Source organism: Lactuca sativa, chromosome 6 (genome assembly GCF_002870075.4).
Source record: "Lactuca sativa cultivar Salinas chromosome 6, Lsat_Salinas_v11, whole genome shotgun sequence".
In the NCBI taxonomy this organism is placed as follows: domain Eukaryota; kingdom Viridiplantae; phylum Streptophyta; class Magnoliopsida; order Asterales; family Asteraceae; genus Lactuca; species Lactuca sativa.
In genome coordinates, this window is record NC_056628.2 from 165,396,498 (window position 1) to 165,418,515 (window position 22,018).

A 22,018-nucleotide genomic window follows, 5' to 3' on the forward strand; every position below is an offset into this window, starting at 1 on the left:
AGAAGTACTAAAATGATGCAACAAAAGTTTCTTGCATCATGATGGCCACGATGACTCCTGAATTGCAAAGATATTATGATCAGTTCATCTTGACCTATCATTTGAAAAACAATGAGACCACTTTGTCTCAATTTCATAACCTCCTACAAACAGCTGAAGCAGGGATGAAGGGAAAAAATGTTGCCTCCACTCCTGCTAGTGCTCCCATTCTGGCCATTGCTCAAGGGAAAGGGAAAAAAAGAGGAAAGGTCTAAAGCAAAACTGCAAGGAAAAGTCTCAAGTTGGGTCGTCAAGAAATGGACCTAAAGGTAAATCCAGTTATGATGCTCCCCCTGTCTCTGATCCAAAGAGGCCACTTGCTTCTACTGTAATAACAAAAGGGAACTGGAAACGAAGCTGCCCAAAATATTTGCAAGACATTAAAGATGGAAAAGTGAAGCAGACTTATGCAGGTAAATACACTATCTTATCCAATAACTCATCATCTTCTCGTTCTTGGGTCCTTGATACAAGATGTGGTATTTACATTTGTTCTGATTTGCATGGGCTAAGAAGAAGTGAGGACGCGGAACATGGTAGAATAAATTTGATCATGGGGAATAGGCGATCTTCACCTGTCACCAAGATTGGAGTTTATAGTCTAGTGATTAGTGATGGCGTTAGTTTAGATATATTAAATTGTTGCTACTCATCAGAAATGACATGAAATATTATTTCCTTTCATTCATTGTTTAAACAAGGTTTTATATATTCCTTAGATGATGAGAATGGTTCTATTTCTACTTATAAAAATGATATTTTTTATTTTGAAGCTTTACCTTATGATGTTGTTTATGAAACTATGACGTGTGTTGACAATTTAGGCAATACTTTATTTCAAATTGATTTGTCTAATGGTATAGACAAAGCATGCTTGTGGCATTGTCGTCTTGGAAACATTAACAAGAAATATGTAGCCTAACTCCAAAAGGATAGAGTGTTGGAATTATTTGATCTAAGGCCGGATGATGCATGCGAATCTTGTCTTTTGGGTAAGATGAAAAAATCCCTTTCATTGGATCTTGTGAAAGAGGTGAAGGTTTGTTGGACCTCATACACTCAGATGTGTATGGGCCCTTTCGATTCACCATAAGGGATGCAAATTGATTCTATGTGAATTTCACTAACGATTATAGCAGATACGGTTATATCTACTTAATCAAGCATAACTCACAAACCTTTGAAAAGTTCAAAGAGTTTAAACATGAAGTCGAGAATCAATTGGGCAGGAAGATAAAGGTGCTCCATTCAGATAGAGGTGGAGAGTTGTTGGGTTTTGAGCATTCTAACACTCCTAAGGTGTACATGAAACCCTAAATACCTTGGATCTATGTTTTCTTTATTATACATGCAAACTTGAACTTTGCAAGGTATTACCCTGACTAGCATACAAAACTTTGATACTTGGGTAATAAAACAAGTTAGATAACATACCTTTTCTTGTAGCTTGTTGGAAACCTTAAACCTTTAGCCTTTAAGAGCTTAACACCAATAGTATGAATGCCGCAGATGGAATCAAAACACACCTAGAACAAAGGATAACTTGATAATAGATTCCTTACACATACAAATCGTCTAGCCCTCTAGTATTCCACTTAAGTGCCAATTTCATGAGCTAGAAGGGTTCTTATATAGTGTGGCAAACTATGGTTACACCATGTAAACCCTAATGAATTTCTATATCGCTCATGCTCCATGGGTTAAAACCTTCATGGAGTATCCATGGGTTACCACATGGGTTTAGCCCAACTTGAAGAACTATGGATCATAAGCCCACTTTATAAGAATGAATGATTTACCAAATCAATCCCCATATATTTAATTAGTCTCTTTTGATCAAAAAATTAATTCCAAATTAATTCTTGATCAATACTAATTAAATAATATGATTTCATATTAATATATTAGAACTTATAATATATTAATAAACCATAAATAACTTCTTCTCAACAGTCCATCCTATGAAATTATCCTGATGATATGCAACCCAAATGGACCATGCTACTCTCGGGTCAAGTACATACCAATTATAGTTATGGATTTAGACACTAATACAACAGTCTCCCACTTGGATAAGTCTAATAACTATTATTACAAGCATGACTCCAACCCAACTAGCAATCGTAGCTTTTAAAAGCCGCTGCCGAACTCTGACCTAGTCAATGACATGTATGGTAGATAAGGGATCATATATTCCTCCATTCTAGATATCATATGGACTGGTACATGGATTATAATCATTCTCTTTGTACATCTGTTGTTTCCCGATTTCCGATTTATGACGACCGACTAATTGAACAAATCAAATTAGTCCAGGCATGGTGTCATCACTAAATCATCGAGGAGCCCACATATATCGCTTTTATCCACATGGGGTAAAAGGAACGGATAAAATTCGACCCAAATGCTCACTTGTACTTACTCATCAAATTACACAGAATAATATGTTTTATAACATCCAAGTTACTGGTGCATTTACATATGTCAATGTACAACCGACTCGCAACTACAACTCACATGTCTCCGTTTAAAGAATATAAGATATTATCGTCTCACAATCACTCGTGATAAAATCCATGAAGTGATTCAGATAAGCATGAGTTGAATCCAATACTGGAATCTTATTCTAGGAGTACTCGTGAACATTGCAGCCACCTTGTCGTAGACAAACTACAGACTCATTCATGACAGTTTTTCCTCAATACCTACTTCCAAAGTATGATCGACTGTGGATGGTTTGAATAACCTAGTTATTCAGAAAGTCAAAACATGCAAAGTGAAACACAAGAATAATACTAATCCTATATGGCCCCAAAACTTTTGAGCCATATTGATTACTCCTCATTCATTGTATAATGCTTCGAATAATCAACTTAATACTTGAATTAAAACAATATCTATGCCATGCTCCAAGCATACATACTATGTTTGTCTATGGTCTTGACTTTGTGAAATAGATCAATTGAAAAACATTTCAATGATGCTCATTTCAAGATTCCAAATCCTTATTGCAAGTGTAAGAATTCCAAATTCTTTACACTAATAGAAAGTGTTAGATTCTAAACTATCATGCAATGATTCTTTTGTAATGTCTAGGTGCCAAAAGTCATAGAGACATGACCAATGATATTACACAATATTCCTTTGGAGATTGTTACAAGATAATTCCATGGAAATGAAGTCTCAAATTCAAAGTACATTCCTTTGAACATCCTTCTTTCATAAAAGTTTCTAGCTTTCTCATCTATTCTTCAACTCCTAATATAGATACATTCCATATTTGTCATACGACAACTCATTATTAATAGACTTTATCCATAATAATGTCAATATGGTCTTTCCATTACTATACTTCCAACTGTCCTTAAGCGAACAATCTTTGGCGAACCTTAGATTGTCCTTAACAACTGTTTAACCACTTTAGTCATATCCGATTCTATTCCTTTTTCTCTCTTAATACCCTAGGCATTTGGAAAATTTAGAACACGAGAATATTATAGCATATGAAATCGATCCTATACCTGAAGCATATGGGATACAATTCATAATATCTAACATAAAGACATGATATTTGATCAGTCTTTTGCTATAATATTTCTATTTGCCATGTTCTCATAATTCGAATTATGAAAAGGGATGCCGTAATCATAATCAAATTTTGAGAACTCAATTAACATTTCCATATATAGAATTTCCTTATGTTGAACCATTCCAACATAACATTCATATATATTTGACTAAAATTTGATTAAAATCTCAATCTAAGCTTTTACATTTTGAAATGAAGTATGAATTCCTCTCCCTTAATTATAGTAAAACAACTTTTCAAACCATGCAACTTTGCGACTTGGAACTTTTGTTTTCTATAATTAACATTGCCAACTTGCAACACTTACCATAATAATTATGCTCCCACTAGCATAATGATTATTAACTTACTAGCATAACACTTATGCTCCCACTAAGTATGACATGTATTCAGAAATCAGCTGGACTTCTAGAAATCAATACTTATTGACTTTCTTACCAAAGTTCAAATTTCTTATACGAGATGCTTCCATAAAACTTTATCTAGGATTCTCAAAATCATACACCTTTCGTTAGATAGCTCACATGTTTGTCTTAATAATTTAAGAACTTACATCAATAAGTCTCAAATGTTTAGACCATTTGCCATTTCTCACAATTCAAATTATGAAGAGGGATGTCGTAATCAAAATTGAATTGGAGAACACAAATATCACAATTGCTATATACTTAGTGAAAGCGTTTCCTCACCATCATTTTCATGAATCGAAGAGAAACCTTATGCCACTTAGATTTTATGGTGTATGTGTTCCTATCCATGTGAATTTGTTATAACCATAATCACAAGGTTAGCAACAAATCCAAACTCATATGGATTGAACTTGTTCAATCTTAATTTCTTTCCACTTGGCAGCACAAGGGCCTACCATTTCTTCCAAGTTGTTATGCAAACACCTGAGAACTCATAGAACTCACATGCATAGTCAACTTTAACTGGAATGGGCACAAAAATAAGAATATGTCAACACGATAGGTTATAAACCTCAAGTCGTGTGCTAGTGATAAAAAATAGGTCTTATTCTTGATTAGTTCTTGAAACTTTCAAGATCTTTAAGACTCCCACTGACCTCTTGACATAAAAGATTCCCTTTTCAAGAACCATTCCTTGACAAACAAATATTCAAGAGTTAGTCCGAATTCTAATCAAGACTAACACTTCCCACCATTGGCCTTAGTTGATATTTGTCCTTACCAAGACATCACAACTTACCAATTTCAAATGTACAAGAGTAGAAAACATTTTACTCTATATTTGATAAGTGTTATAAACCTTCTTAATTTAAAGTCACTCAAGGCACAATCTTGGAGTATGACTCTAAGACTTGTTTTGGAACGAAGTATGACTAATCTTCTTGATTCAACCATCTCAACAATTCATGATACCTCTTCTTAGCCATACAAATTCATTAACATATCCTTAGAGGATCAATTGTGATATGGTTTTCCATAATCATGAAGATGGGCATAAAACACAATACTAAAGTACTCTCCCTTCTTTTCAGATTGGAGAAACTTTTATCTTTTTGTCTAATTTGATTCTTCTTATTCGTCCTGCCATATATTGAAGCTTTTCCAATGTTTCAGAATTATACTTAAACTTGTAAGCATAAACATGTTTACTAAACTTTAGTAAATCATGATGAATAGTCTTATCAATCTTTGTGTTGGATCTTGACCAGCGCACACCCAGTGTACCCGATCCCCTAGTCTTTCACTTGACTCACATATACATGTGAACAAGGAATTAGTCTTAATTTACCACAGCTGAAAATTCCCATTCATCACACAATACAAGTTGCATGATTTCAAGTTTCTATCCAGCTGAAACTTGGGTGATGAGAATCTTTCCTTATTTCGAAAATACCCGACACTGCCACAAATGAAAGAATCAAATTTATATTGCTAATATAGAAACACACAAACATCAATTTTCACAAATGCCATTACAAGGAGATATAATAAAAATAAAACAAAATTTTATTTATTTATAAAAATACAGAAAAAACTTTTCCTTACAATGCAATTACAAATGAAAACTATGTTATTACGTATTTCCTTGCAATCTATCATAATTCCTAAGCAGCAACTCAAACAAGCGATCTTCGAACCATGCGATTGAAATCCATCTTCGCGATCAGATACAACAGACTCTTCCTTTAAGCTTCCTTCCCTTTGCATGATCCTACAAAACATTAAAATGCAACCTTGTAACATCATGTATTAAGAATCAACAATTAGGAACTTAACAGAGTTAGATAGTAGACTTACCTGAAGCAGAGTCAAACTTTTCGATTCTACCTTTTCTCAGATCTTTCAGGTGGTCAAGGCAGCTTTGCAACCAATGCCTCTTTTCTTAGCAATAGAAACATATAGCCTCTTTGGGAATGGTACACAGGACAATTTCAGACTTAGCCTTTCTCTTTCCCTTGGAAAGAGAAATATTTTCTGGACTTCCAATGTTTCCATTGTCAATATCCATGGAAGTTTGGGGAGTAGATCTTCCTATCAAATTAGTTTTTCCAGTGCGCCACATCATCGTTGATTCAGCTGCAATAAGCAAATAGGTAAGATCAATAAGGGTCATGTCGTGGTCTATCACATAGTAGTCTTTAATGAACTCAGTATATTACTCAGGAAGTGATTGAAGAACCTAGTCAACAGCCAACTTCCTTGAGACTTCGACACCTAACATTCTCAGCCTGTCAATATGTGACTTCATCTCCAAGACGTAAGTACACACAGGCCTTCCATCTTAATGTTTCATTACAAGTAGGGATTGAGTGAACTTGAAATTCTCAAGTCTTTAAACTTGTGGGTTAAGGAGAATTATTGGAGGAGGTGGACGAAGTGAAGTATGACTTCCACGATCCAACCGCGGGACATCATCTTCAAGAGGAAAACTTGTTCCAAAGGATTTGGTAAGACCACAGTTGTCTGAACTAGACATCTACAATGGGAGAAATTCAAGTTAGTTGATTTAAGTCCTTAATATAACACTCAAATGAAATATTAAGGCTAGGACCCAGCACAATATTTTACAATTTGGAAAAGGGATGTCATAATCCAAACTGCACAACATTTAAAGGTAGGTAAATGACGATTTACCAATTTCCACCACGAAAAACGAAAAAGAATTTTAGGTTTTAAGTGAATTGAAACTCCTAGATCCTTTGAGATTCATTTAACAATTCAATGGCATGTTTAAATCTTAATTGTGCCCTTCAAGTTTGTGACTGGGATGCCGATGATCACAAAGAAGGTGTGAATAACCATGCAAATTAGCTTGGTACACCCAATGTTAAAACCACATAATCAATGAGTCGGTTAACCACACACGCTCCATTGATTTATGATTAACGTCAAGCTACCCTTTGCCATGCACTGTCAATCCAGATTAGTGTGTCGGTTAACCAGACATGCTCCACTAACGACTTAACAAGGTGCAAAGTGCAATTTCATGGGTTAGCACCACATTCACATTTTCCTAAGTAACTAAGATTTGGGTATTTATAAGTATTTAGTTACTTTATATTTATCATTATACTTTTAATGAAGGGAGAATTAGAGTCATATCCTACCCGTTCGACTACCAACCCTCCACCAGTCAAGGAAGCGGTGGGCGAGAGTGGACACCCATTAAACTGTCATTTTATAGGCAGTAACCTTATACCCCCTTATAGACCGGCTTCGTAAATGAGACCTACTAACGGTAATACTAACTTTATTTTTATACATACATATTGTTGGATTAATGTCTAAGTCCATAACTATATTTGGTATGTACTTGACCCGACCCGGCATGGTCCATTTGGGTTGCACTTCACCGACACAATTTATATGGATAGTCTTTTGAGAATTGTATATTTATAATTTATATTAATATATTATAAGTTCTAATATATTAATATGGAATCATATTATTTAATTAGTATTGATCAAGACTTAATTTATAATTAATTAAGTGATCAAAATGAACTAATTATATATGGACTCTTATATATATGGAATGGGCCAAGTTCATTTAGGTTGGGCTAAGATTTCATGGATAGTCCATGGAGTGTTTAACCCATGGATCATATGAAATGAAAGGTCATGGGTTTAACCCTAGTTTCCATACTATATAAAGATGTCCATGGTTGGTGAAATTGGCACTAGTGTGGTACACTAAGAAGGGATAGCCGATGTCACTAGAGAAAACCAAGTATCCATATTCTCTAAAGTCTTCCAAGGTGTTTTGGTGATTTGTGATTCCACTTGAGGCTTCCTCACTATTGGGGTTAAGCTCTTAAAGCTTGAAGACATCAAGCTACATCAAAAGGTATGTCAACTAACTAGTACTTTGTAGTATAAGAACTTCATAATATGCTAGTTAGGATTAAAGCCTTGGAAAGTTCTTATTTGCATGTATAATAGAGAAAACATAGATCCAAGGTTTATAGGGTTGCATGTACACCATAAGAGTGTTAGAATGCTCAAAACCCAACACACACACACACATACACACACACACACACACACACATATATATATATATATATGTATATTAAACCTATAATATTATAATAGTATAAGGATTGAATTTTAAACTTTTAAAATTCTTGGATTTGGAACTAAATGTTTCAAAAGTTAGACTCTTACATTTACAAATTCCAAAACTTGAGGGAAAGTTTTGAACTATTCAAAAACTTTTGGAATCCATAAATTATGAGTTTAATATAGGTTTTAATGATAAGACTCTTGAAAATCCATAACTTGAGGACAATTTATGGAGTTCATAAAACCATTTATGGGAAAAAGACTCTTCAAGTTCATAACCTATGATTTTAATGATCTCTTTAAAAGGAAAAAAAAATCTTTTGCCATAACTTGATGACTAGTTATGGAATTCATCAAAACATTCAGATCAACTATTGTAACTTACAAAAATCAAACAATTTTGTCAATGATCTAAATTAAACTCATAAGAACAAGACAATTCACATCAAACAAATTTCATGTAATTAGCCTAACCATATAAACTAATACAAAACATGAAACTTTGACAATTATCTTATAAATTTGATAACAATGATCATTACCACATCAAAAACAAGTTTATAAGTTCAAAAACAGCTTAGGGTAATGATCCTAGTCAAATTCCAGCCAAAAATATCAAAAAACTGCATTCTGGAGCACCAACTCGTCGAGTGTATGAACCAACTCGACGAGTTGGTTAGAATTGTGCTTGGACTCGGCTAGTCCCCCAGTGTCCTTGGCAAGTCCATTCTCTAGAAAGCAAAAAAAAAAATGATTTTTTTAAGCATTTAACACAAGTAGCATAAAATATAATTGAAAACAAGCCTAGACTATGATACCACTATTGGGTTTTGAGCATTCTAACACTCCTAATATGTACATGCAACCCTAAATACCTTGGATCTATGTTTTCTCTATTATACATGCAAACTTGAACTTTCCAAGGTATTACCCTAACTAGCATACAAAACTTTGATACTTTGGTAATAAAACAAGTTAGATAACATACCTTTTCTTGTAGCTTGTTGGAAACCTTAAACCTTTAGCCTTTAAGAGCTTAGCACCAATAGTTTGAATGCCTCAGATGGAATCACAACACACCTAGAACAAAGGATAACTTGAGAATAGATTCCTTACACATACAAATCGGCTAGCCCTCTAGTATTCCACTTAAGTGCCAATTTCATGAGCTAGAGGGGTTCTTATATAGTGTGGCAAACTAGGGTAAAACCATGTAAACCCTAATGACTTTTCATATCCCTCATGCTCCATGGGTTAAAACCTCCATGGAGTATCTTTGGGTTACCACATGGGTTTAGCCCAACATGAAGAATTATGGATCATAAGCTCACTTTATAAGAACGAATGATTTACCAAATCAATCCCCATATATTTAATTAGTCTCTTTTGATCAAAAAATTAATTCCAAATTAATTATTGATCAATACTAATTAAATAATATGATTTCATATTAATATATTAGAACTTATAATATATTAATAAACCATAAATAACTTCTTCTCAAAAGTCCATCCTAAGAAATTGTCCTGATGATATGCAACACAAATGGACCATGCTACTCTCACGTCAAGTACATACCAATTATAGTTATAGACTTAGACATTAATCCAACAAGAGTATTTTAGTATCGATTTCCACGACTACCTTAAGGAATGTGAAATAGTTTCACAATTAACACCTGCTAGAACACCACAACTTAATAGTGTGGCTGAGAGACGAAATTGAACCTTGTTAGACATGGTTAATTCCATGATGATTTGAGCTTCTCTTCCAATTTCATTATTGAGGTATGCCTTAGAGACTATCGCCCACATTCTTAATCTTGTCCCAAATAAGAAGGATGGCAAAACACCTCATTAGACGTGGATAGGGAAAGTTGCCTTGTTAGCACATATCAAGGTTTGGGGTTGTGAAGATTTGGTTAGAAGAGAGACCCACGAACCTCAAAGTGAAAGATGTATTTTTGTCAGCTATATACATAATTCCTTTATATATTTGTTCTACAGACCTAATGAGAACGTGGTCTTTGTAGGACAGAGGGGAGTCTTGAGAGAGAGAGAGAGAGAGAGAGAGAGAAACATATTTCATATACAAAGAGGACAGTGGGAGTGTCATTGATCTTGAAAAGATTTAAGAATCAAATGATGAAGGAACCTCTAATGATGCTAGGGTTCAACCAAAGGAATAGATTCTAGTTGAACCTGTTGACAATTCATTACATATTAGGCGTTCTGGTAGAGTTAGAATGCCACCTGAGTTCTATGGTTTCCATATTACTACGACTGGTGATACATTTATTTGTGATAGTACACTGGTAAATTTGGATGAACCGGCTAACTACAAGGAAGTAATGATAGGCCCTGAGGCAGCCAAATGGCAAGAGGCAATGGACAACGAGATCGAGTCCATGTATGAAAACCAAGTTTGGAATTCGGTTGATAATGTACCAGGTCATAAGACAGTTGGGTGCAAATGGAAATTCAAGAAGAAGAAGACCAACATGGATGGAAAGGTACAAATTTTCAAGGCTTAACTGGTTGTGAAGAGCTTTACTCAAACCCCATGGGTTGACTATGATGAGACCTTCTCACCAGTGGCTAAGATAAAATCTATTAGGATAATGCTCGTCATAGCTGCATTTCATGACTATGAAATTTAGCAGATGGATGTCAAAACTGCTTTCCTTGATGGGAAAATGGCTGAGGATGTTTACATGAGTCGGCCATAGGGTTTTGTTGATGAAAAGTTTCCCAATAGAGTGTATAAGCTTGAGAAATCAATCTATGGATTAAAACAAGTTTCTCGCATATGGAATCTTTGCTTTGACGAAAATTTCAAGGAGTTTGGCTTCCCCATAAGTGAAGATGAGTCTTTTGTATATGTTAGAGCTAGTGGGAGTATAGTAACCTTCCTGTTATTTTATGTTGATGACATACTTCTTATAGGAAACGACGTTCCAACTTTGCAATTGGTTAAGTCTTGGCTTGGAAAGTGTTTCGATGTGAAGGATCTGGGAGAGGCTGCTTATATTTTAGGGATAAGAATTCTAAGAGATATGAGTAAAAGACTAATTGGACATATTTAAGGTACATACTTGGAAAAAGGTACTAAAATGTTTTAGTATGGAAAATTCCAAGAAAAGAGAACTACCTATCCAGAGTAATACCAAACTGAGTAAGACTCAGAGTCCGAGTACCGATGCAAAGATAGCAGAAATTAGTCAGATTCCATATGATTCTGATGTTGGATCGATAAGGTATGTTATGCCATGTACTCGCTCTGATGTGTCCTTTGCTTTGAGGATGGTCAGTCGTTATCAGGGAAATCCCGATAAAGCTCATTGGATAGCAGTTAAGCATATTCTCAAGTATATGCGAAGGACTAAAGAATGGGTCCTAGTACTGTTGGGTTTTAGTATACTACAACATCTTATGGTGCACATACAACCCTAAATGCTTTGGATCTATGTTTTCTCTAATTATACATGCAATATTTTTTCCAAAGCATTAAGCCTAAAACTAGCATACAATTGACATAAACAACATAAAATACTAGTTCGAAGTTTACCTATTTATGTAGCTTATAGAACTTGTTGTATTTGGCTTTTAAGAACTTAGCACCCTAAGTGTGATGCCTCAAACGGTTCACAACACACCTAGGACAAAGGAGAACTTGAAAGAGATGTTTCTAGCTCCAAAATCGGCTCTAATGAACTCCAAGAACTCTAGTGTGCGATTTTGGGTGCTAAGGGAGTCCTTTTATAGTGTGGCAAAGTCAGGGTTACATCCATGCAAACTCTAATGCCCATGACCTTTCATATTACTTAGGCTCCATGAGTTAAACCTCCATGGACTATCCATGGACAATCATATTGGTTTAGCCCATCCTAAGTAACAATTGGCCCACACTATAAGAATCATTGATTTACCAAATCCATCCCCATATATTTAATTAGTCACTTTTGATCACATAATTAATTCCAAATTAGTTTTTGATCAATACTAATTAAATAATATGATTTCATATTAATATATTAGAACTTATAATATATTAATAAATCATAAGTAACCTCTTACTCAAGCATCCATCCTATCAAATTGTCCTAGTGATATGCAACCCGAAATGGACCATGCTACTCTCTGGTCAAGTACATACCAATTATAGTTATGAGCTTAGACACATAATCCAACAGTCTCCCACTTGGATAAGTCTAATAACTATTATTGTAAGTAGGACTCCAAAATCCCGACTAGCATTCGTAGCTCTTAAAATCCGCTGACGAACTCTAACCTAGTCAATGACGCGTCCATTAGATAAGGAATCAGATATTCCTCCATTCTAGATATCATATAGACATGATACATGGATTATAATCATTCTCTCTATCCATTTTTTGTTTCCCGATTTCCGATATATAACGACCAACTAATTGAACAAATCAAATCAGTCCTGGCTTGGTCAAGCACTTAGGGTTGTCATCACTAAATCATCGAGGGGCCCAAAAATATCGCTTTTATCCCTTTAAGGGTAAAAGGAATGGATAAACTTTGACTCAAATTCTTGCTTGTACTTACTCATCAAATCATACACAACAATATGTTTTATAACACCAAGTTACTGGTGCGTTTACATATGTCAATGTGCAACCAACTTGTAAACTACAACTCACGTGTCTTGTCTCAAGAATATAAGATATTATCGTCTCACAATTACTCATGATAGAATCCATGAAGTGATTCAGATGAGCGTGGGTTTAATCCAATAGTCGAATCTTTTTCCAGGAGTACTCATGAACATTGCAGCAAACTTGTGCTACGTCTAAAATACCTAGACAATCTACAGACCCATTCATGACAGTCTAGCTTCAATACCTACTTCTAAAGTATGATCGACTGTGGATAGTTTGAATAACCTAGTTATTCGGGAAGTCAAAACATGCAAAGTGAAACACAATAATAATTGTATCCAATTTGGTCTCAAAACTTCTGAATATAAATAAAACACCTTTTACTTAGTCGCCATATTGATTACACATTATTCATTGTATAATGTTACGATTGATCAACTTAATACTTGAATTAAAACAATAGTCATCCCATGCTCCAAGCATGCACACTATGTTTTACCTATAGTCCTTACTTTGTGAAATAGATCAATTGTAAACATTTCCAATGACACCCATTTCACAATTCCAAATCCTTATCGTAAATGTAAGAATACCAAATTATTTCCATTTATTGTAATCTGTTAGATTCTAAACTTATATGCAATGATCCACTTGTAATGACTATGCACAAAAGTCACAGAGACTTGGCAATAGACATTACAAAGTATTCCAATGGATAGCAATTCCATGGAAATGATGTCTCACATTCAAAGTACATTCCTTTGAACATCCTTCTTGCATTAGGTTTTCTAATCTTACACAAATTTAAAGAATAACTTTCACTTATGGAAACATTTCCACATTCCCATTTTGACTATCACTTCTGAACAAGAGTTGCCTCTTCTCAGAGTATTGATAGCTTATTTTATTTCCTTATTTTATTAGTTTATTTTAGATTTTTTTAGACCCTTTTTATTATTATTGCATTGTATATTCTTTATTTTCTTTATTAAGGATCATACCGGGTGCTTCTTATATTGCATGAGATATTTTGTAGGTTTTTCGGTGCTTGTTACGGTTACGGGTTGATTGGAGACGGACTTAGTGGGCTTCTGAGGCATTATTGGGCTTGGCGGAATCAAAGAGGAAGAATTGGGCTTTGAAAGTTATTGGCTCGGATGATTTGGGCTTGTGAAGATGGATCATAAAATTCTAATTTTGGGCTTGGAGTATCCATTTGGTGGCTAAATGATAATTGGTGCATTTCAAATTACATGGACAAAGGGGGGACCAAAGGAATCTTTGGTAGTGGAAGGGTGGAGTGGCTTGGTGGACCAATAGCATTACAGCAACATTTGCGCGGGTGGAATTTTCGTCGCGCGGGTACCCGCACAATTGCCCAATTTGGGCATTTTGGTCATTTGGCTTGCCATAACATTTGAGGATCAGATCTAGAGGCTCATTCACGTTTTTCCACCATTAGAGACCTGCAAGAGGCGATTTTGGGAGCTAGAAATCATTTCCTTTCATCTTTCCAAATCTTAGGTAGTTTCTTTATGCAATTAGACTTTTGTTCTTGTTACTTTGTTGCCATGAGTGGCTAATACTCTTATTTGGTTGACTTTGGCTAAAAACCAATGAATGTTTGTGGGTTTTGAAGGATTTATGTTGATTATCAATTTATTCCATGTTTATGATTCTAGTTTGCAATTCTTATGCTTATTTGATGCTTTGATCATGAGCTTAGTATTTGATTGAGCAATGGTTGATTTATTTCATTGATTTTGCATTGGATCATTGAATTTATCTAGAACAAAGGCTTTATGATGGTAGAAATCATCTCTAGCTTATGAATCATAGCTCCTTTATGGATGTGTAAGCATTTGACATCCTCTAGGAATTGGGGATTCCTTCATTCTTAAGGCTAATTGATTTCTTGGGATTAATTGCTTCAATTGACCCTTGATCTTAATTAAGAAGGTGTGTTGTGGGCTTCCCCAACCTCCATACTACCTATGAGGAATCTTGGCATAGCATGCTTCATGATTGCTATAACCAATTTGGGATGAAGGATAAGCTTTGTATTAGATCCTAATGATAAACACACAAATGTTCATTGTGTTGAATTGCCTTAGTTAACCAATTATTTCCAACCCTTGAGCATCTCATCAACTTGCTTAATTGCAAGGTTTTTTAGTTATTCAAGTATTTTAGTTTTCAAGTAATCAAACACCCCATTTTAGTTTAATTGTAGTTAGTTAGATTAATTTCACTAGTTCTATTGAATTGCATTGGTGATTGAATACAACCATTTCCTCGAGGATCGATACCCCTTTTTACCATTATATTACGTTTATTTAGCAATCAAAGGGTGTAATTTGCTTGGTGGTCTTGACATCCCATCAAGTTTTGGCGCTGTTGCCGGGGAATTTGGTTATTGTTATTTGATTGTTTAGGCCTAGGTCTACAAGAACCAGTGAACTACTCTACAATCCGGAAATTGAAAGAGAAGCAAAAAGGTTGAAAAAGTTAGCCAAACAAGCAAAGCAACAACAACTAGTTCAAGCTTCTTCCTCTTCTCCACTAATCAGCATAGAAGATCAAGTTCATACTTCAAGTGATACCGACACAAAACCGAGTTCTCCAATTGTTGGTCATTCCTTTGAAGACATTCCGTTTGAAAACTACATAGCCATTAATCACACTCCACCTCATAATCCCAACCCAAACCCAATCAATCAAGGTGCCAATACCCCACCCCATCAACCAAGACAACAACCACAAGAACCTCTCATTGATATGCCACCTTGGAATCAAGCCCCTCCTCAAAATCAACCCAATTATCAACCACCACCACAACTACAAAACCAACACTTCCACCAAAACAACCAACCTCAAAACAATGCTTTTCAAGTTCAACAACAAGTACATTACCCAAATCAACCCAATTACCAACCCCCTCCAATGTACCAAAACCTAATGTACCCACAACAACAACCTCCTTACAACCAATACCCTAACTACCAACCTTATCCACCACCAATCTACAATCCCCAACAATACCCATACCCACCTTATCATCAACCACCCAATTACTTGCAACAATATCCCAATAACCCCAATCCACCCAATCCCCCTCAAGAGTTGACACTTAGACAAATGATGGAAACGGATGTAACTCATACACCTCTTGCTATTGTTTATCCCGCAAACCGCCGAGGGATTGAATTGAAATCAAGTTTCATCCATCAACTAACCAAATTCCATGGGTTGGATAGAGAAGATCCTCAAAAGCATTTGAAGTCCTTTCATATGATATGTGTTAGCATGTTGCCCGAAAATGTGACATTGGATGATTTCAAGCTAACCGCCTTCCCGCTCACCTTGGAAGATAAAGCTAGAGACTGGTTATTCAACTTACCACCGGGATCTATTCACACATGGGAAGAGTTACTCAAGGCATTCAATAGCAAATTCTATCCCACCTCCCGCATTTCAAGTCAAAGAAGTGACATTTTGGGGATTCATCAAGGGGAAAATGAAACATTTCATGATTTTTGGGAGCGCTTCAATAATTTGTGTACAAGTTGTCCTCAACATAATATACCCGAAAAACTACTTCTTCAACAATTTTATGAGGGTATGAATGAAAAAGATCGGAGGATGATTGATGCTTCAAGTGGTGGTGACATCTTCAACAAAACCCCTCACGAAATCCGATTACTTTTTGGTACCATTTCTCAAAATCAAAGGTATTTTGGGACTCGAAATGACATGAAGAGAAATTCTAAACAAGTGGTTGGTGAAGTTAGCAACACTCAATACTTGGAATCAAAGCTCTTGGATTTGACTAATGTGTTAAGTCAAATGGTGGTGGGAAGTGGTCAACAATTGATGGTATATGGTATTTGTGCAATAACGGGACATTATACGGATAAGTGTCCCATACTTGGAAGTGAACCGGAAGATGTGAATGCAATGGGCGGATATCAAGGTCAACCAAGACCCACGGGATTTCAAAACAATTTCAACCCAAATTGGAGGAATACCCAAAACAACCCTTATCCACCAAAGCAAAATCCACCAAATCTTTTGATGAGACCCCAACATCCACAATACCAATCCCAAAAACCTCCATATCCAGAAAATTCTTATAACCCTCCAAATTACCAACACCCTCCACAACAAGGTCAATCAAGTGGTAACCATCAAATGAGCCTTCAAGAACTTGTCACTTCTCTTGCTCAAAGTCAAACCCAATTTCAACAAGAAACCAAGAATACTTTCTCCAACATTCAAGCACAAATTGGAGATTTGGCAACCGCTATCAACAAGATAGAACAAAGGGGTAGACTTCCATCTCAAACCGAGAAGAACCCCAATGTGAGTGCAATAACTTTGAGAAGTGGCCAAACACTTGGAGAAAGCAACCCCAAAAGAGTTTCAAGAGAAGAAGAAGATGAGGTTATTGTTGTTGAGCCTTCGAAGGTTGAAGCTACTCCAAAGGAACCGATTGTGCCAAATGTTGATCAACCCAATCCTTCCAACAAAACCCATCAAACCATTGGTCATACCACCTCCATTCCCTTCCCGGTTTGCCTTTTCCAAGAAGATAGAGGAAGAAAATGAATTATTTGAAACTTTTCGCAAGGTCCAAATCAACATTCCACTATTGAATGCTATTAAGCAAATTCCAAGTTATACAAAATTCCTCAAGGATTTATGCACCAAGAAGAGAAAATTCAAGGCAAATGAAAAGATTCAAGTCAATGTTAATGTGTCTACGGTTATCCAAAAGAAGCTTCCACCCAAATGCAAAGACCCGGGAATGTTTGCTATACCTTGTACCATTGGTGATTTACATGTTGAAAGTGCTATGTTAGATGTTGGAGCCTCGATCAATGTGATGCCATATTCGGTTTTTCAATCTCTCAATGTTGGACCTTTGGAAGAAACTGGAGTAATCATTCAATTAGCAGACAAGTCAAGTGTGTCTCCAAGAGGAGTGTTGGAGGACGTGTTAGTACAAGTTAATCAACTTGTTTTTCCAGCGGATTTTTATGTCATTGATCTTGTAGAGAAGACTCCTTCCAAATCATCTATGATCCTCCTTGGAAGACCTTTCATGCATACCGCTCACACAATCATTGATGTCCATAAAGGAAAGATAACTATGGAGTTTGATGGAGAAACCATTCACTTCAACATCTTTGAAGGAATGAGGTACCCTAGCAATATTTCTCCATTGTATCGGGTTGATGTGATTGAGCCAATAAACAGGATAAGCCCTAATGTATGCACAGACAAGATAATCATGGAAGATGATTGTAATCCTAAGAGGGAACCTCAAAGAAGATTGGATCCTCCAATGATGGAAGTGGTCAAGAAGAAGATAATTAAAAGGTTCAAAAGGTGCAAAGAGAAGAAAAAGGCATTTCATGACAAGCACATCACCCAAAAACACTTTATTCCGGGTCAAAAAGTTCTTCTTTATCATTCACGCTTAAAGCTATTCCCGGGAAAATTGCGATCTCGATGGCATGGACCTTTTAATGTTATAAAAGTGTTTGATCCTAGTGTGGTTGAAATCAAGAGTTTGGAAACAAACCAAATCTTCAAAGTGAATGGGCACCATTTGAAACTATTTTATGAAGGCTTTGACACGGGAGAATTCGACAACGTAACAATGGAAACACCGATTTACGAAGGTTGACGGAAGCGGGGCTATGTCTTGGCAAAGACGTTAAATAAATGCATTATGAATAAATAATCTCCGCTTGAAGTTTTGGGTGTTTCTAAACTTGAAGTTGGCCTAAAAATAAGCATATAGAAGTCTTCTAGTGATTTGGTGAAGTTTGAAAATTTCCAAAAATTTGACCTTTATGCGGGTGCCCGCGCAGACTTTGCGCGACCGACCCCAGCCGCGTAGGTCCCGAGTGCCAAATTACACCAACATGGGGTGCTCTCTGATTGCTGCGTGCGGGTGCCTGCGCAGCCGTTGCGCGACCGACCCCCAGCTGTGCAGATTCCGAGTTCCAAATTACCCCAACATGGGATGTATTCTGTCATGTGCGTGCGGCTGCCCCCCACCCGCGCAAAGTTTGCGCGGGTACCCGCGCAAATATGTCATTTCATAAGAAAATTTCGAGCCATTTCATATGCGTCCTTTGAGCGACCAAGCTTTCATCCATGTGTATTTAGGCGGCCAAGAACTCCATCCAAGCATCATTATGCGACCCATGTGTTGCTTCCATACCGTCCTCGCGTGCCTCCTCCACCGTGATCCCGGTATGATCCTTCCTTACTTTCATCCTAAACATTGAGGACAATGCTTAATTTTAAGCTTGGGGTGAGGTAATCTAATCTTTTATTTTTATTGAATTTAGGTTGTATATAGTTGCATTTAGAGTTAGTCATTTAGGGCATTCATAAAAATTGCATAAAAAATTCAAAAATATTGCATATTTTCTTTCTTTCTTTTCTAATTTTCATACTTTTTAAATGCATTCTAGTTTAAGTTCATGCATTCTTTTTCTCTCTTGTCTTCTCATCCCTACAGGTACCATAGCGCCGAGTCATAAGTATTGAATCATAGATTGGTCCCGGGTCTTGATATGGAATTCCTTGTATTTGATAAATGGGACACGTTTTGAGCCTCACAGACCACTTTGAGACCGCTTGTGTGGGGGTCAGATGCAGGTAGCTTGATTGGGTCTAGGTGCGGAGGGATGTGGTTGGTCATGCCAATGTGTGCGAGCAAAGACTAGCTCGGTAAGGTATTTTGAAGACATTGAAGATATTGAAGACTCGCATCTTGGTTTTGGAGGGAGTACCCCTTAGTACTCCCGAGTCTCGTCCGAGCCTTGCTTAGTTAGATTCTCACCATCTTTTTAGGATAGGTTATCGTTTTTCTAGGGGTCTAGAGTAGATAGTTAGATAGATTTTGTTTATCACACCTTGCATTGAGGTGTTTGATGAACTTTGAAGTGAGTCCCCCAATTCCCATCTTTTGGGACCAAGTCTTTTCTATAACACCCATTTTTGAGTCATTCCCCACCTTTTTTAGTTGATATTGGCACATTGTCAATGATCATTAGGTGTTCATATTAGCCTCTATCTATCACTCAATTTTCACTATTGGAGTCCTATGTTACTTGGTGACATTCCTTAGACCTTCCAAGAAGCAACACAAATAATGAAGAAATTTGAAAAAGTGAAGAAAATAAGAGCCTATTAAAGATGATTCAAGAAAAGCAACAAAAGAAAAGAAGAAAAAATGAAGAAAAAGAGCAACACAAAAAGAAGAACAAGATTCCAAGTTCAAGACTTATGTTATATATCTAGTTTACAAAAAAAAAAAAAAAAAAAAAAAAAAAAAAAAAAAAAAAGAAGAAGAAGTTGAATGTCAAGCAGCAAATGCGTTGAAGACCCAATAACAGAAGTTCAAGATTGAAGATTTAGGTTGTTAGGTTTAGATTTAGGTTAAGTAGAATTTTTATTATTTTATTTTATTTTTGATTTTTGGTGAGAAAAGGCCCCGACGATGAGATGGTAGACTGTAAAGGATAGTACAAGGGAGAAGCCTCTGAAACCAGATGTTTGCCTGGAGGCCGTGCTGCAAAGCCCTATTTCATTATTATACACTTTGGCCTGGCAAATGTAGGAATCATAGTGTGTGAATAGGCGCCTTTCCTTCGTGCACTATGGTCTACATTGGTGATTTAAAGTGCCCCCACTGGGCGCATCTCTGTTTCATTTGTCTTGCACACCGCGACCGCATCCAGCCGTGATCTATTCGCCCATCAAGTGGTTAAGAATGTGGTTTATGGTTCTAAACTGGGGAACATTTTGAAGATGCGTAGGGTCTATTGAAGGACTAATTCTGACCATGTTGACTGATGTTGACCAAGTTCTATGGTATCTTTCTTTTTCCTTTTTAGATAGTTCATCCCGAGCTCATTTTTAGTCTTGTTCTAACTTGACGACAAGTTAGGTTTAAGCTTGGGGTGATTTGATAGCTTATTTTATTTCCTTATTTTATTAGTTTATTTTAGATTTTTTTAGACCCTTTTTATTATTATTGCATTGTATATTCTTTATTTTCTTTATTATGGATCATACCGGGTGCTTGTTATATTGCATGAGATATTTTGTAGGTTTTTCGGTGCTTGTTACGGTTGCGGGTTGATTGGAGACGGACTTAGTGGGCTTCTAAGGCATTATTGGGCTTGGCGGAATCAAAGAGGAAGAATTGGGCTTTGAAAGTGATTGGCTTGGATGATTTGGGCTTGTGAAGATGGATCATAAAATGCTAATTTTGGGCTTGGAGTATCCATTTGGTGGCTAAATGATAATTGGTGCATTTCAAATTACATGGACAAAGGGGGGACCAAAGGAATCTTTGGTAGTGGAAGGGTGGAGTGGCTTGGTGGACCAATAGCATTACAACAACATTTGCGCGGGTGGAATTTTCGTCGCGTGGGTACCCGCACAACTGCCCAATTTGGGCATTTTGGTCATTTGGCTTGCCATAACATTTGGGGATCAGATCTAGAGGCTCATTCACATTTTTCCACCATTGGAGACCTGCAAGAGGCGATTTTGGGAGCTAGAAATCATTTCCTTTCATCTTTCCAAATCTTAGGTAGTTTCTTTATGCAGTTAGATTATTGTTCTTGTTACTTTGTTGCCATGAGTGGCTAATACTGTTATTTGGTTTACTTTGGCTAAAAACCAATGAATGTTTGTGGGTTTTGAAGGATTTATGTTGATTATCAATTTATTCCATGTTTATGATTCTAGTTTGCAATTCTTATGCTTATTTGATGCTTTGATCATGAGCTTAGTATTTGATTGAGCAATGGTTGATTTATTTCATTGATTTTGCATTGGATCATTGAATTTATCTAGAACAAAGGCTTTATGATGGTAGAAATCATCTCTAGCTTATGAATCATAGCTCCTTTATGGATGTGTAAGCATTTGACATCCTCTAGGAATTGGGGATTCCTTCATTCTTAAGGCTAATTGATTTCTTGGGATTAATTGCTTCAATTGACCCTTGATCTTAATTAAGAAGGTGTGCTGTGGGCTTCCCCAACCTCCATACTACCTATGAGGAATCTTGGCATATCATGCTTCATGATTGCTATAACCAATTTGGGATGAAGGATAAGCTTTGTATTAGATCCTAATGATAAACACACAAATGTTCATTGTGTTGAATTGCCTTAGTTAACCAATTATTTC

General features: G+C 36.2%; 1 protein-coding gene across 1 annotated transcript; it reads left to right on the forward strand.

Annotated features, from left to right (window-relative positions):
• Positions 1-16,864: 16,864 nt before the first annotated feature.
• LOC128126918 (uncharacterized) lies at positions 16,865-18,482 on the forward strand. Its single transcript, XM_052765093.1, has 2 exons — positions 16,865-17,362; positions 17,421-18,482. The coding sequence occupies exons 1-2, from the start codon at positions 16,865-16,867 to the stop codon at positions 18,480-18,482; spliced, it is 1,560 nt and encodes a 519-aa protein (XP_052621053.1).
• Positions 18,483-22,018: the final 3,536 nt, after the last annotated feature.